Source organism: Chenopodium quinoa, unplaced genomic scaffold (genome assembly GCF_001683475.1).
Source record: "Chenopodium quinoa cultivar QQ74 unplaced genomic scaffold, ASM168347v1, whole genome shotgun sequence".
NCBI classification, from domain to species: Eukaryota; Viridiplantae; Streptophyta; class Magnoliopsida; order Caryophyllales; family Amaranthaceae; genus Chenopodium; species Chenopodium quinoa.
The window spans coordinates 4,693,819-4,709,477 of record NW_018742205.1 but is presented as its reverse complement, the minus strand read 5'-3'; the positions used below and the strand labels follow the sequence as shown (position 1 = coordinate 4,709,477).

The 15,659-nt window shown below is 36.0% G+C and overlaps 1 protein-coding gene across 1 annotated transcript; it reads right to left on the bottom strand.

Annotated features, from left to right (window-relative positions):
- Nucleotides 1–768: 768 nt before the first annotated feature.
- LOC110732331 (ATP-dependent DNA helicase pif1-like) lies at nt 769–1,913 on the bottom strand. The gene is made up of 2 exons (XM_021912258.1): nt 1,212–1,913; nt 769–1,119 (listed from the first exon to the last, which is right to left on the bottom strand). Exons 1-2 carry the CDS (start codon nt 1,911–1,913, stop codon nt 769–771), a joined length of 1,053 nt encoding a protein of 350 aa, XP_021767950.1.
- Between the last annotated feature and the right edge of the window lie 13,746 nt (nt 1,914–15,659).

Sequence of the window (15,659 nt, the reverse complement as noted above, 5' to 3'; positions counted from 1 at the left end):
TTTTAATAAATGATAAGTAATATTTACCCATTCGATCAGATCTGCCAACAAAATCCATAACCCAATTAAGGGGGACAAAGTATGAGCTTGGTTCAGGTTGTTGTCGTGTTTCAGAAATTCTTGTTGCAGAATTGATATTGTCATCTAGTACAATTGGTTTTCTCTAACAAACATGTCAGGTGTGCGAGTTATGATAGGGTTGGTAATGTTGTATTCTCTCTCTTGAACAAGAAGATTATGAAATAGCTCAATATCTCGTTCAAAGATCACAGTCTTCATTTGTGTTTTCTGGATATTTCAATGTTAAATAATTGTTAAATATGTTAAGATAATTAATATTCTATAAATTGTATATAATATACCTCTGCGTCTTCAAAAATAAGCTACTGTAAATTTGTCACGGCGCCGCGAGATTTTTTTAGCTGGGTGCTTCTTTATTAATGTAGCTGTTGTAGTAAAGTTTCGGCTCTGGTGTGTCAGTCTGGCAAGGGGAAGTCGTTGAGTAGTCATTGTGTTGTTCTGCAATATGATTTGGACCTGTCGTTAATGTGTTGTCAGTAAACATTGTGAGCGGTAAAATAACAATATTATTGTATAATGTAGAGTAAAAGGAAAAATAAGCTTGTTAACTTTGTGCTAGTACCATATCTTTAAAAAATGATCTACAATATTCCAACGCGCCTTAAATTCTTATAACATACAACATTTTTAGTTCTTTTCCATCCATCTGATTCATCCGCAGTGGGCTTTATCGATATCTGAACATGTTTACTTTTTCTTAGCACGAGACAATGCAACATATAACTGACCATGAGAAAAAACTGGTTGTAATAAATATATGCCAGCTCTATCAAGTGTTTGACCTTGAGACTTGTTGATGGTCATTGGAAAACTCAGATTGATTGGAAATTGCTTGTGGGTAAATCTGAATGGGTACTTATCTGTAGCTGACGGCTGCAACGGGATTCTAGGTATAAAAACCCGTTGGCCACAATGATGTCCAACAATAATTTCGGCATCATTAACATTAGGGAAAAATGCTCTACATACTAATCCTGTTCCATTGCATAAGCCTAATGTCAGGTCTATATTTCGAAGTAAAATTATTGGACTGCCTACCTTCAAAGTTAAATGATGAGGTGGAAGACCGGATGGACAAAGGCTATTGAGAAATTTAGTTGGGTATTGTTCGCTCGAGTCATCTGTGCAACCGTCAAAACTTCTGTAGCTCTTCCTGGCTGTTGTTGGACTAACTGAGAGTTTATTTTTGCAACATGTTCATTTTTGGGGGTTAAAATAGCTTTCTTTGTTGCAAAGAAGGATTCAGAAGTCGTATTCGCTATATCAGGGTAGATACTATTTACAAAGAGATGCAGAGATGAATGTTCATTGTCATACGGAATGACTAATGGTATAGGTAGCTCTATATTTTTCCCATCTTCATAAGGAGGCATGCCATTTCCGATTTGTAACACAAAGTTACAAAAAGGTAGATTGTTAATTGCTCTCATGTTTTGTGTTAAGTGGATTTTCTGGAGCTCATGCCATAAGGGGGACATCACAAAACTCGTTGCAACAACTTCACGCAGACTTCCTTTCGGTACGACAGGTAATACTTGCCGGAAATCACCACCAAATACAACAACCTTTCCTCCAAATTTTTGTTGATTCGAACAAACATCTTGTAGCAATCTGCCAAAGTATTCAATCGTTTGACGTTTTTCCATTGGCGCTTCATCCCATATAATAAGTCTTGCAAGACGAATAAGTTGTCCTAGAGCACTCTGTTTGGAAATACTGGGACTTGGAATCTCGTCAACATCAAGAGGGATTTTGAATCGAGAATTTGCATTTCTACCTCCAGACAGACCCGATGAAGCAATGCCAGAATTCGCAACTGCTAAAGCAATCATTCCCTTTTGCTCTTACATTAGCAAGTAATGTAGAATACAAAAAGGATTTTCCTGTACCACCAGGCCGTCAACGAAGAAAGCAGCTAGCTTATTATTCACCACTTTGTTATAGATTGTGTCGTATGCAAGTTTCTGTTCATTATTAAGTAATTCAAATGCATTTATTTCTTCTAGACGTATAGGAATCTGAAGCTCTTCTTCAATTTCTTTCATTCCTATTTCAAAGTCGTCTTCTTCGAGTCCTAATAAGCCAAAATTGTAAGTGTTGAAAGACTTTCCCATCGATTCAACAAGGTAACAAATGCTTTTTATTGTTAGTTTGCGAGCCTTTTTTTTTTATTTGAAGGGAAATTATGGTCGTAATCTTCAGAAAGATATGGGTAATATTTTTTCCCACAAACAGTTAGGGTCTTCAGGATTGCAATATACTAACAATGTAGCAAATAGTCGTCGCAAGGCAAACGACATCTAACTTTGACAAGCTTCTTGTAGGCCCTTGTCTATAGAGTCATCTGCTTCAAGTAAACCTCGTTGAAATGTTGCTTCTCGGAATGCAGAATATTTTATATTGTTGAAGGTCAGCAAGTAATCAAAAGAGGTTGGACCACGAATATTTTATGTTGTCGAAGGTTAGCAAGTCATCTGCTATTAAGGATAATGTATGTTGTTGCTGCATTTTGCTTATTTTGTGGACTTGAACTTTAAATAGCCTACTAGAAAGCATTGATGTTAATAGATTGTAGGCCTTTTGAAAGGTTGTGAAGAAACACAGGTGCGAATTTGTGTTCCTACATAACACTTTATCTATATATAGATCAGATTAAGCTACCTATGTAATTAGTTTATGTAAAACTAGGCTAAATGTTTTATGCTTTTCAATGAACATGTAGCATAGATAATACATGTTCTTATGAAAAACATATTCCATATATATTTTGGATGAAATTATATGTAGTAAACCAATCTTTATAAAATATAAAAAGCATCTTTATTCTTTGTAAAGCATCTTTATTTCTGAAATTGAATGACCTTTATGTATAAAGCATTGTACCAATCAAAACAAGTTTTAAAAGCACTATACAAAAACAAAACTCTAAACAAAGATCAACAATTGTATTAAACCAATACCGAGATATTGCTTTCATATAACACCATCAAAATATATAATAAAAGCTTTCATTATACAAAGAAGAACTGAAGTTACATCTTAGCAAAAGAGTGAACTCAAGGACAACTAAATCACTAGATTCAATAAGCAAAATGAAATCCATAATTATCACTAATACACCATTTATAAGGCCTATAACTACAGAGATTCTAGCACAAACTACATAGCCTACAACATTAGTATCTCTAGCAAATTAAACATCACCTTCATACATATCTTGATTTTTTCCATATTTAGGAGGCAAAATTAATTCTGGTACAACTTCAACTAGATTACCATAATCGTATTGAACATTCCTACCAATACAACCTTGATTACAATCTTCTGGATCCGATTGAATTACTATAACTTCATTTTCAAAAAAAGGCATCTTCGCAGCTTCATTTCTTATAGCACTAGATTCACCATCCATCTTCATCTTTGTCTCTTCTTCAACATCATTTTTTAGCAATTGTAAATATAAAACCATTTCATGTGAAACCTTAGCTATATAACTAATGAAGCTAAGCACCTTCTGCAATTTACTTTCTTCTGGATTAGAAATCCAAATTTTGGGAACAAATGAATAAGAAGATGATGTATTTGATTTCCTCTTCATTTTCAAGAATGAAAAACAAACTTTAATATGAGGGAGCCTCAGTTCCTCATTATGATGAACACTTTTGTTCCTCATAATGGCATTTTGGAAAATAATGTGATATTTTTCACTTGTGGAGACCGGCTATGTGTAATGAGTGAAACTCTCAAATTTTGACATATACCCCATGAGGAACCAAACCTGTTCCTCACAATAAGGAACAGGGAATTCCCCTTTAATATGATAGAGCTAAGTTGCTTGCAAAGAATAAATATACAAAATATACTTGTTCCTCAAGGCAATAGATAATTTTGTTTTTGTTTATTTTACTAAATTTTAGAAGCCTTACATAACCAACTGAAACTACTGACAGTTAAATAAAACAACAATACTATATGACTAAACAATATGTAGTATGTAATAATATTTGTCAATTATGACTATCTAATTTAATAAATTAAGTAACCAAAAAATAGGATTCATAATTTAAATACATAAGTATATATATGTTGAGTCCCTTAGGTTTTGATTGATAGTTTTGAATGATGACAAACAGCTAAGGGAAACAGGTCCTTGAAAGTGTTCGATACAGTTGGGGGAACCAGCTAACATAGAACACTGTTTCCCCAGACAAGTTATTACTTACATGAGTTTTCTTAATGAACTAACTTGTCTTTATACAGGGAACAGTTATATGATAAAAGTGTTATGTACTGGTAGGGAATCAGTATGTACTGTTTCCATGGTTGCTACGTGGTAAAGCAGTCACATACTCTTTATTGTGCATTAACCATGTTACATGTGCAGTAGTTGAGTTGATTCCAAGACTTGGAGCATAGAAGCTTTTCGAAGATATTTCGAAGAAAGATTGTTTGCTCATAATAGAAGTATTCAAGGAAGATTCAAGTCTTGAAGATTACATGAAGAAAAGACGATTTATGCTTTAATATGTTATCTAGGTTTTCATGTAATATGCTCCGTAGTATGCTTGCATGTTTGGGTTATATAAGTGCTTAAAAGTATATTGAAGTATGATATGAAATCTGGTACAAAGTTGGAACAGGTTTCATAACATGTTTCAATTCAGGGAACCAGGTCGGGGAACCAGGTTCACTGTATTCGAGCTGCCGTTTTGGAAAAAGATTTTACAAAAAGATTTTTTCGAAAAGATTATTTTGAAAATATTTTGTGCAGCTGGAAATAAGATGAAATATTCTTGGTTACCTAAAAACTAGGAGTATTTATCTTAATTGATTCTATCTTTGTGATTAAATCAAATAAGATAAAAACTTTCCTAAAATTACATTATATCTTATTCTCTAAGATTGTGTGATTTAAGGAAACTAGGTTTTAGGAATCTAAGCTTATATAAACTCATCTTATTTCACATATTTCGTGTGCCTCTCTAGAAATTAAAAGAGCAATTATTTGAGAGCATATACTTAAGCACTAATCCCATTCATCAAGTCATATACAAGAGCATTCTAGTACTTAAACTTTTTCTCTTAATTAGCTTCGTAGAAGTGAGATCAAAGGGGAGTTCTTGATTCTTGTATTGAGTCTTTAACAAAGGGGTTAAAGGCTGGGTGAGTGTTTGTGAGTTCAAACACATTGGGCTTACGAGTGTAAGTCGAGAGCACACTCGGAGTAGAGTGTGGGGTTTGCTGGTTCCCGGAGTAGGGAACAGCAGAGTGTTCTTTGTCTTTGTTTTTCGGAGTAGATTAATAAAGAACTTAGGATAGGAGGACGTAGGCCTGAGTTGGCTGAACCTCGTTAAATTTGTTGTGTTCTTTATTGCTTTGTTTTATTTCGTTAAATTTGTTGTCTTCTTTATTGCTTATTTATATTCCGCTGCGTACGGGAACCAGCACAACTGGTTCCTCACACATAATCCGAAAAGAAGCAAAATTAGCCAACGATTACTTAACACTCATACACCCCCCCCTCTTGAGTGCCCATTGAACCTTCAATTGGTATCAGAGCCTAAGCTTCTCGAAAGAGTAACATCTAGAGGAGTTAAGAATGAGTACTCAAGAATTAAGTGCAATCGGTTATGACAACAAGTCACCCAAGTTTAATGGAAATAATTATGCTTGGTGGAAGAACAGGATCCAGAATGTTATCATGGGTATTGATTATGAATGCTGGCTCGTAGTTAAAAATGGTCCTAATATCATTCTCAAGACAGATGTTGAGGGGAACCAGGTTCCCAAGAAGGATAGCGAATTGGTCATTGCTGATTACAAGTTGCTGGAAAAGAATGCTAAGGCAATGTCAATACTACAACAAGCAATAGGTGAGACCGAAACAAATCGTATCTCTGGCTGTAGTAGTGCTAAGGAGATATGGGACACCCTTGAACTTGCGTTTGAGGGAACCAGCGAGGTAAAACGGTCTAAAATTGATTTAATCATGTCTAAATATGAATTGTTTGCCATGAATAAAAATGAAAAAATCAATGACTGCTTTCGTAGGTTTATGACTATTGTAAATGATCTTAGATCTCTTGGTAAAAATTTATCTGACGAGGATCTTGTGAGAAAATTATTGCGTAGTTTAACAGATGCATGGACAGCCAAGGTAACAGCAGTATATGAAGCAAAGGATCTGTCTACCTTGTCTCTGGAACAGCTGATTGGTTCCCTTATGACTCATGAGATGCTGATTGACTCTAAGTCTGAGAAGGAACCAGCAAGAGGCATGGCGCTTAAGGGAACAGTAGAAGATGATGAAGATGAAATTAGCATGATTGCAAAAAGATTTGAGAGATCTCTTCGAGATCAAAGAAAGAATTTCAAAGGTAAGCATTTTAAAAACTATAAAAAATCTAACTCTAATTCTTCTTCTACAGGATGTTTCAAGTGTGGAGAAAAAGGACATCTTATTCGAGATTGTCCTAAGTGGAATGACAAACAGTCTAAATCCGGAGATAAACAAGCATACAAGAATGCCATGATAGCTTCCATGTGGGGAGACTCTGACTCAGGGTCAGATGAAGAAGAAGGATCACCCAACTCAGATGTTTGCCTAACTGCCTTTACAAACATCAAGGAAAACAGCACTGGTCCAGGAACCAGAGGGGGAACCAGTACATTCAACAAATGCTTTATGGCAAAGAAGGATGTACTACATGAACGCAAGGTAAGCTTAGAGCAAATTAGAGAAGATATGCATGAATATGATAGAGAAAATATGCTTGCTTGTATTGATTCCTTACTAGATGAATGCTATAAACTAAGTGAAACATACATAACTTGCAAAAGAGAATTAAAAGAAAAACGTGGTGAATGTAATATTGCTATTGCTAGTTGTGATCATCTAGAAGGAGTCTGTTATGAACTAAAAAATCAAGTAGCAGAACTAGAGGTTGAATTGGACAAGTGTAAAGTGGAACTAGAAAAGGAAAGATCGTTTGAACCAATTGATGGAGAAGAGGATCTGACCTCCTGGTTCCCTAGAGACTTATCAACCACTAGTGATACTCTTGATTTTTCAGTAGCTATAAGTAAAGCAAATTCGTGTACTAGAACTTCCTTGTTGAAGGCCTTTGAAACATTGGCTTACAACCTGGAAAACTCTCACAAGGAAATTGCTTCACTTAAAGCTGCACAGTTCACTGTTTCCCCTACAGGTACCAGTGTAGATGTCAGTAATACGATTGATAAGTATGAAAGTAATATTTGTGATTTGCATGCGGAAATCAATCAACTGAAAAAGGACAAGCAACCAGTGATTGTTGACATGTCTATTGACTCTATGGTTTCAAAACTTAATCTACAATTCGAAGCTTTAAAAAGTAACTTTGATTTTCTTAAAGAGAAAAACGAATTGTTAACTAAAACACTTGAAACCAGAGAAAAAGAACTTAATGATAGTCATAGACATGTGGACAAATTATTGAATGCTCAAGAATCCTTAAATTACCTGACTTCATCAAGAGGAAACAGAGGAAAAGTTGGTCTTGGTTATACTAGACAGAGAACCAGGACTAACTGGTCTCCCAGAGAAACCACCTGGATCAAAGAATATCAACGAGGAAAGTATGTCTTGACTAAAGAAATGCATGTGTGTTTTCATTGTGGTAAAAATGGACATAAGATACATGAATGTCCAGCTAAGAAAATTAGTGCTAATAAGAACAGCAAGGGTGTAAAATATGTGTGGAGAAGAAAGGATCAACAAGATGTTAATGTTGTTGAAAAGGGACCCAAGTATGTTTGGGTTCCTAAAACTAATGTTTGATTTGCTCTTGCAGGCTAGAGTGAAGGGAGACACCTATTGGTATTTGGACAGTGGTTGCTCAAGACACATGTCCGGGGATAAAGATCAATTCCTTTCACTAGTGGCCTTTGATGGAGGAAGTGTCATCTTTGGGGATAACAACAAGGGAACCATCACTGGTTTAGGTAAGGTTGGTAAGACACTTTCTAACGCAATAGATGATGTTTATTATGTTGAAGGCTTGCAACATAATCTCTTGAGTATTTCTCAATTATGTGACAAAGGTAATATAGTTGAGTTTCAAGCCAACCTATGTCACATAGTTAACTCACAAACAGGAGAACTTGTATGTGAGGGAACCAGGAAGCATGATGTTTACATTACCTTCTTAGATAAAATCCCTCAAGACAAGTCCATCTGTTTGAGAGCTGTTTCTGACAATAATCAATGGATTTGGCATAAGAGGTTTGGACATGCTAGCCTAACACTTCTAAACAAACTTAAAACACGTGACTTAGTTGTAGGCCTTCCTAACATTAAGTATGAAGCTGATAAAGTTTGTTCTGAATGTGTAAGGGGGAAACAGGTCAAAAATTCTTTTAAGTCTAAAACTGTTTTGAGTACCAGCAGACCCTTCGAACTTGTACACATTGATTTGTGTGGTCCCATGAGAGTACAAAGTCGAAGAGGTCATAGATATGTCTGTGTTATGGTTGATGATTATTCCAGGTACACTTGGGTAATGATGTTACACACAAAGGATGAAACGTTTGAAGAATGGGTAACATTGGTGAAACAAGTGGAGAACCAGCTCACCCACAAGCTGGTCTCGGTAAGATCAGACCATGGTACTGAATTTGAAAATGCTAACTTTATTGATTATTGTAGGGAACATGGAGTTAATCACAACTTCTCAGCCCCTAGAACACCTCAACAAAATGGTGTTGTAGAAAGGAAGAATAGAACTCTTGAGGAGATGGCGAGGACGATGCTCATTGAGAGTGGTCTCCCAAAGAGTTTTTGGGGAGAAGCTGTTGACACTGCTTGCTATATATTGAATAGAGGTCTCATTAGACCAAAGTTAAATAAGACTCCCTATGAACTTCTTAAAGGTCGAAAGCCCAACATCACATACTTTCGTGTCTTTGGATGTAAATGCTATGTGCATAATAATGGGAAGGACCAGCTTGATAAATTTGATCCTAGAAGTGATGAGGGAATCTTCCTTGGATACTCTTCTCACAGCAAAGCATATAGAGTCTTTAATAAAAGGACTCTTCGTGTTGAGGAGAGTGTCCATGTCATTTTTGATGAATTTAACATGTCTTCTGAGATTGCGCAGGTACAACCTGATGAAGTGATTGGATTGATGGATTTCACGGGGAACCAGTATACTGGTCCCACGGATGAAGTGCAAGCAGATCTAGGCCTACCAAATACTCCACCAGATGATAATGATGAAGTGCCTAGAGAAGAAAATGAAGATAATGAGGACTCTGAAGGGGAACCAAGTCCTGATGGTTCCTCAAATAATAGACAGGTAATGAGTTCAGGGGGAACAGAAGAAGGTACCACCCCTGAACCTGAGGTAAGTAATGATAGAGGAAACAACATGAATGTGAATCCTCCTGGCTCCTCAGAAGAAGGAGAGATCCATGAACATGCTGGTTCCCAACTTAATGAGAAAGCACAAAACAGTCTTAATTTTAAAAGTTATAGATATCAATCTTCTCATCCCACTGATCAAATAATTAGTGATATAAATAAGGGGATTCAAACGAGAACAAATGTTTTTCAAAACTTTTGTGCTTTCTATTCTTTCCTGTCTAATGTAGAGCCTACTGACTATAAAATGGCATTGACTGATCCTGATTGGGTACTAGCTATGCAAGATGAGTTAAATCAGTTTCAGAGGAACCAGGTTTGGCACCTGGTTCCCCGTCCCAAGGAAAGATCAGTCATTGGCACTAGATGGGTCTTTAGAAACAAGTTAGATGACCTTGGTACTATAGTCAGAAACAAAGCAAGGCTAGTGGTGCAAGGGTACAATCAACAAGAAGGAATTGACTATGATGAGACGTTTGCACCAGTAGCTAGGCTAGAGGCTATTAGGATTTTAATTGCTTATGCTGCTCACATGAATTTTAAGCTGTTTCAGATGGATGTAAAGACTGCCTTCCTCAATGGATATTTAAAGGAAGAAGTATATGTGGAGCAGCCACCTGGTTTTGAAGATGCACTGTTCCCCCAACATGTGTACAAGTTGGACAAAGCATTATATGGGTTGAAACAAGCTCCGAGGGCTTGGTATGAAAGATTGTCCAATTTCTTGATGGCAAATGATTACAAGAGGGGAACAGTAGACAAGACCTTGTTCATAAGAACCAGGGGGAAACACTTGATTGTAGTACAAATTTATGTTGATGATATTTTATTTGGTGCTACTAATCAGGTTTTATGTGATGAATTTGCTAATCTTATGCAGAGTGAATTTGAAATGAGCATGATGGGAGAACTAGGATTCTTCCTAGGGCTGCAGATTAAGCAAATGGATGATGGAATAATGATCCATCAACAAAAGTACTTAAAAGAGTTGCTGAAAAAATTCGGCATGGAGAACAGCAAAGCTTACGATACACCTGTTCCCCCATCTACAAAATTAGATGCTGATCTTAAGGGAAAAGATGTTGAAGCTTCTCTTTATAGAGGAATGATAGGTTCTCTACTTTACCTAACAGCTAGTAGACCTGACATTGTGTTTTCTGTTGGTTTGTGTGCTAGGTTTCAAAGCAATCCAAAGGAATCTCACTTGAAGGCTGTTAGAAGGATACTTAGGTATCTTGTAGGAACAGCAAATCTGGGATTGTGGTACCCCAAAGGCAGTACCATTGATCTTATTGGATACACAGATGCAGATTATGCTGGTTTCTTAGTTGATAGAAAGAGCACATCAGGTATGGCACACTTTCTTGGCTCTTGTCTAATTTCATGGGGTTCTAAAAAGCAAAATTCAGTGGCCCTATCCACAGCAGAGTCTGAATATATAGCTGCAGCTTCATGCTGTTCCCAGCTACTGTGGATAAGGAACCAGCTGAAAGATTTTGGTGTTATTTATAAAAGTGTTCCTATTTTCTGTGATAACACTAGTGCAATCAATATTTCAAAGAATCCTGTGCAACACTCCAAGACAAAACACATTGAAATAAGACACCATTTTTTAAGAGACAATGTGGAAAAAGGATTGGTGGAGATGTTGTTTTGTAAAAGTGAAGATCAAATTGCTGATATCTTCACAAAGCCTTTGTGTAGAGAGTCTTTTTGTAGGTTAAGAGTCCTTTTAGGTCTAGTTAGATTTTAGGTATTGGCTTCAATTACTTCCTTCAATGATTGGTTAGAATGGTATTCTCTTGTATAGTGTGTGTACATACTTATGTTGATATCTTTCAAGTGTTGTGTAGATGATTCAAAATCTCAAAAGGATTGAGAATCATTGTTGTAAGAAACAGGTGAAATCAGGCTGAATTGCCAGAAACAGCGTGACATGGTTCTATACAGGTACCAGCAAAGGGAAACAGCAGACCAGCTCTGATATGTCATCCGATAATATCTTTTATTTTCGGAAGATTACTATAAGATATTTCCTTTTGGAAGGAATTTATCTTATTTCAGTTATTTAATCCCATATAAAAGGCAAACATATCATATGCCTTATTTATAGTTGGTTGAGATAATTATGGTAAAAGATAATTACCAAATTTTTGATTTCAATTTTAAAAAATATCCTTTACAGTTGCTTTTTATTGGCTCAACTAACTCTTTTCTTTCCTTCTTCTCTCTTTGTGCTTCATTGTTAAAATATACACTAACCCTTTGTGCAGATCATCAATCATCATCACTCGAAATTCTCTTTCTCTCTCTCGTATGCTTTAAATTCATCATTGTTCATTCGGTTACTGTTCACTCAAGGAACCAGCTCAGTCTCAGGGGGAACATCAGAAGGAAGCATAAATGTCCTTAAGCCCGAAGTTGGAGGAAATTCAGAAAAGTCAGAGTGAAAAGGATGAAATAGAGGTTGTTGGTTATTATGAGGAGACACCCACTGCTAAGACCATGGTACGAAATAGAGTAACTCAATTAAAGAAGTTCACTGAGAAGGTGCAGGAGGAACAGTCCATTGACGCTGTTCCAGGAACCAAGAGAAATAGGGTACCAGCAAGAACCTCTTTGCTTGATTGATGTGATGCTAGTTTTGCACTCGTTATGCAACAAGGAGAACAGTTTTGCACTCGTTATGCAACAAGGAGAACATTCTGAATCAGTACATATCTCTCATGTTTTATATAAAAAAAAAAAATAAATAAAAAAATAGAGGAACCAGCAGGTCAGGAAGTGGTTTTGAAACAGATTGGGGAATCACAAGAATATGCTTAGTAATATAATGATTTTGGGTTAAGCAGAGCATGGTGACAAAGATGAAGAGGAATCAGATGATAATACAGAAGATGTTGCAAAGTTTGAGGAGGAGGAAGGGAACGAGAATGATGATGAGGAGTGATGCTGTTTCTGTTCTTGTTTCCTCACCCTCATGTTTATTCTAAAATAACTGATTTTGTTGGTCTGTCTACTTCTCTCCATTCCATGAACTTTCTTTTTGGATGGATTTGGGCTTCTTTGGTTGAACTTTGTTGGCTTGTATGAACTACTAACTCTGCTATGGTATGAACTGTTTGACTAATCTCTTTTTGCAGCATAATGCTTGAATGGTGGTTGATGCCATTGTATGGATAAGCACATTAACTTGTGCACATTGCTTTTACTTGTGGATAATTTTTAATGATGCCAAAAGGGGGAAGTAGTCTGAAGTTGAAGCCTAAGGTTTAGCTAGTTTAGATTGAGTCAGTTTGAGTCTTTTTATTTCGTATTTTCTATTTTCTGTTTAGGGAACCAGTTGGCCTAACTTACTTGTTCCAAAGAGTCTTGAGTCCTTGAAGTTTTTGACGGTTTTCCTTTTGAGCATGTTCACAGGTTCAGGAACTTCAAAAGTTTGTCATCATCAAAAAGGGGGAATTTGTTGAGTCCCTTAGGTTTTGATTGATAGTTTTGAATGATGACAAACAGCTAAGGGAAACAGGTCCTTGAAAGTGTTCGATACAGTTGGGGGAACCAGCTAACATAGAACACTATTTCCCCAGACAAGTTATTACTTACATGAGTTTTCTTATTGAACTAACTTGTCTTTATACAGGGAACAGTTATATGATAAAAGTGTTATGTACTGGTAGGGAACCAGTATGTACTGTTTCCATGGTTGCTACGTGGTAAAGCAGTCATATACTCTTTATTGTGCATTAACCATGTTACATGTGCAGTAGTTGAGTTGATTCCAAGACTTGGAGCATAGAAGCTTTTCGAAGATATTTCGAAGAAAGATTGTTTGCTCATAATAGAAGTATTCAAGGAAGATTCAAGTCTTGAAGATTACATGAAGAAAAGACGATTTATGCTTTAATATGTTATCTAGGTTTTCATGTAATATGCTCCGTAGTATGCTTGCATGTTTGGGTTATATAAGTGCTTAAAAGTATATTGAAGTATGATATGAAATCTGGTACAAAGTTGGAACAGGTTTCATAACATGTTTCAATTCAGGGAACCAGGTCGGGGAACCAGGTTCACTGTATTCGAGCTGCCGTTTTGGAAAAAGATTTTACAAAAAGATTTTTTCGAAAAGATTATTTTGAAAATATTTTGTGCAGCTGGAAATAAGATGAAATATTCTTGGTTACCTAAAAACTAGGAGTATTTATCTTAATTGATTCTATCTTTGTGATTAAATCAAATAAGATAAAAACTTTCCTAAAATTACATTATATCTTATTCTCTAAGATTGTGTGATTTAAGGAAACTAGGTTTTAGGAATCTAAGCTTATATAAACTCATCTTATTTCACATATTTCGTGTGCCTCTCTAGAAATTAAAAGAGCAATTATTTGAGAGCATATACTTAAGCACTAATCCCATTCATCAAGTCATATACAAGAGCATTCTAGTACTTAAACTTTTTCTCTTAATTAGCTTCGTAGAAGTGAGATCAAAGGGGAGTTCTTGATTCTTGTATTGAGTCTTTAACAAAGGGGTTAAAGGCTGGGTGAGTGTTTGTGAGTTCAAACACATTGGGCTTACGAGTGTAAGTCGAGAGCACACTCGGAGTAGAGTGTGGGGTTTGCTGGTTCCCGGAGTAGGGAACAGCAGAGTGTTCTTTGTCTTTGTTTTTCGGAGTAGATTAATAAAGAACTTAGGATAGGAGGACGTAGGCCTGAGTTGGCTGAACCTCGTTAAATTTGTTGTGTTCTTTATTGCTTTGTTTTATTTCGTTAAATTTGTTGTCTTCTTTATTGCTTATTTATATTCCGCTGCGTACGGGAACCAGCACAACTGGTTCCTCACACATAATCCGAAAAGAAGCAAAATTAGCCAACGATTACTTAACACTCAATTCACCCCCCCCTCTTGAGTGCCCATTGAACCTTCAATATATATTCCTGCCTACCTACAATAATGTATTTTTTTGACAGATGTATATATATTCATTATTCCTTCCTAAAACTAATTACTTATCATGCATATGTAATCACAAATACATCGACTAATCCTTCCATAATTTTTCTTTAATTACCAAATGATCAATACTAAACAACTAATCCCGATATCTTGGGAAACCGAGCGCACGGGTCACAACTAGTATTATATAAACGACCAAATTAATCAAAATAAATGTTACATATGGTACCTAACCCTTCTCTAATCCTAGTGTTAAAGTTAATTTGGAAAAAAATACTTGTTCACCTTTATTAATCACCTCCTAAAACTGTATGTATTCGTATAAAGGTTATGTTGCAAGTAAAATAAAACGAAAGAAGTAGTAATACTACATTTAAACTATAATGCAGTAAATTTAAAGTATCGACCTAGGACATTGCACGGGCTAAACACTAATTATCGACGAGGGTGGAGTTGGTTTACATCAGGTCAACTTGGATAAATTAAAAGTTCTCGTCAGTAATGACTCTCGTCGTCAATAACAATAATAACGTTGTAAATTCGACGGTGTCTTGGGTAAATTGTTGTTGAAACGGTGTCAATGTGTACTTTTCAGTAAGTAGTTAAAACTAAATACTGTCAAAATGTTGTGTTTGAAATTGTGAATTCGTCGTAATTGCCATCTTTAAATGCAACTACTACTAATGGAAATGCGTCACAAATACTACTGCCGAAGACGTAACGCTAATTTTTTGAAAATAGTATAGTACACCCGGGTGCACCATGCGCATGGTGCACCCGGAAAGAATATTAGACATATTTTAAAGAACATGGGCAAAAAAAAAGAACATGTTAGTGTTTGAAAAAGAATATACCTGTGTTTGACAAAAGAACATGTTTGTGTTTGACAAGAATATGACATTACAAAGAACATAAAGTCTTTACAAAAAGAACATGTTTATTTTTCATGGTTACTTAGGTGGTTGAACGTGTTTGAAAAAGAACATTATATTTGACAAAAAAGAACATGTTCGTGTTTGACAAAGAAATAGGTGATCATTGGGCGGACCGGGCCAAGGTTAAGAAATCAGCTCACTTCTCGAGTCGGGCCAAGTTTTGGGCTGAAGTTTTGTGCTCAAACCTGCCCAAAATGGTCCGGCCGTGCGGGCTTTTCGGGTTGAGTTAAAAAAATCAACTAAAATGCATAAAAACGCAATCCCAAACCCGCCCAAAAATTTAA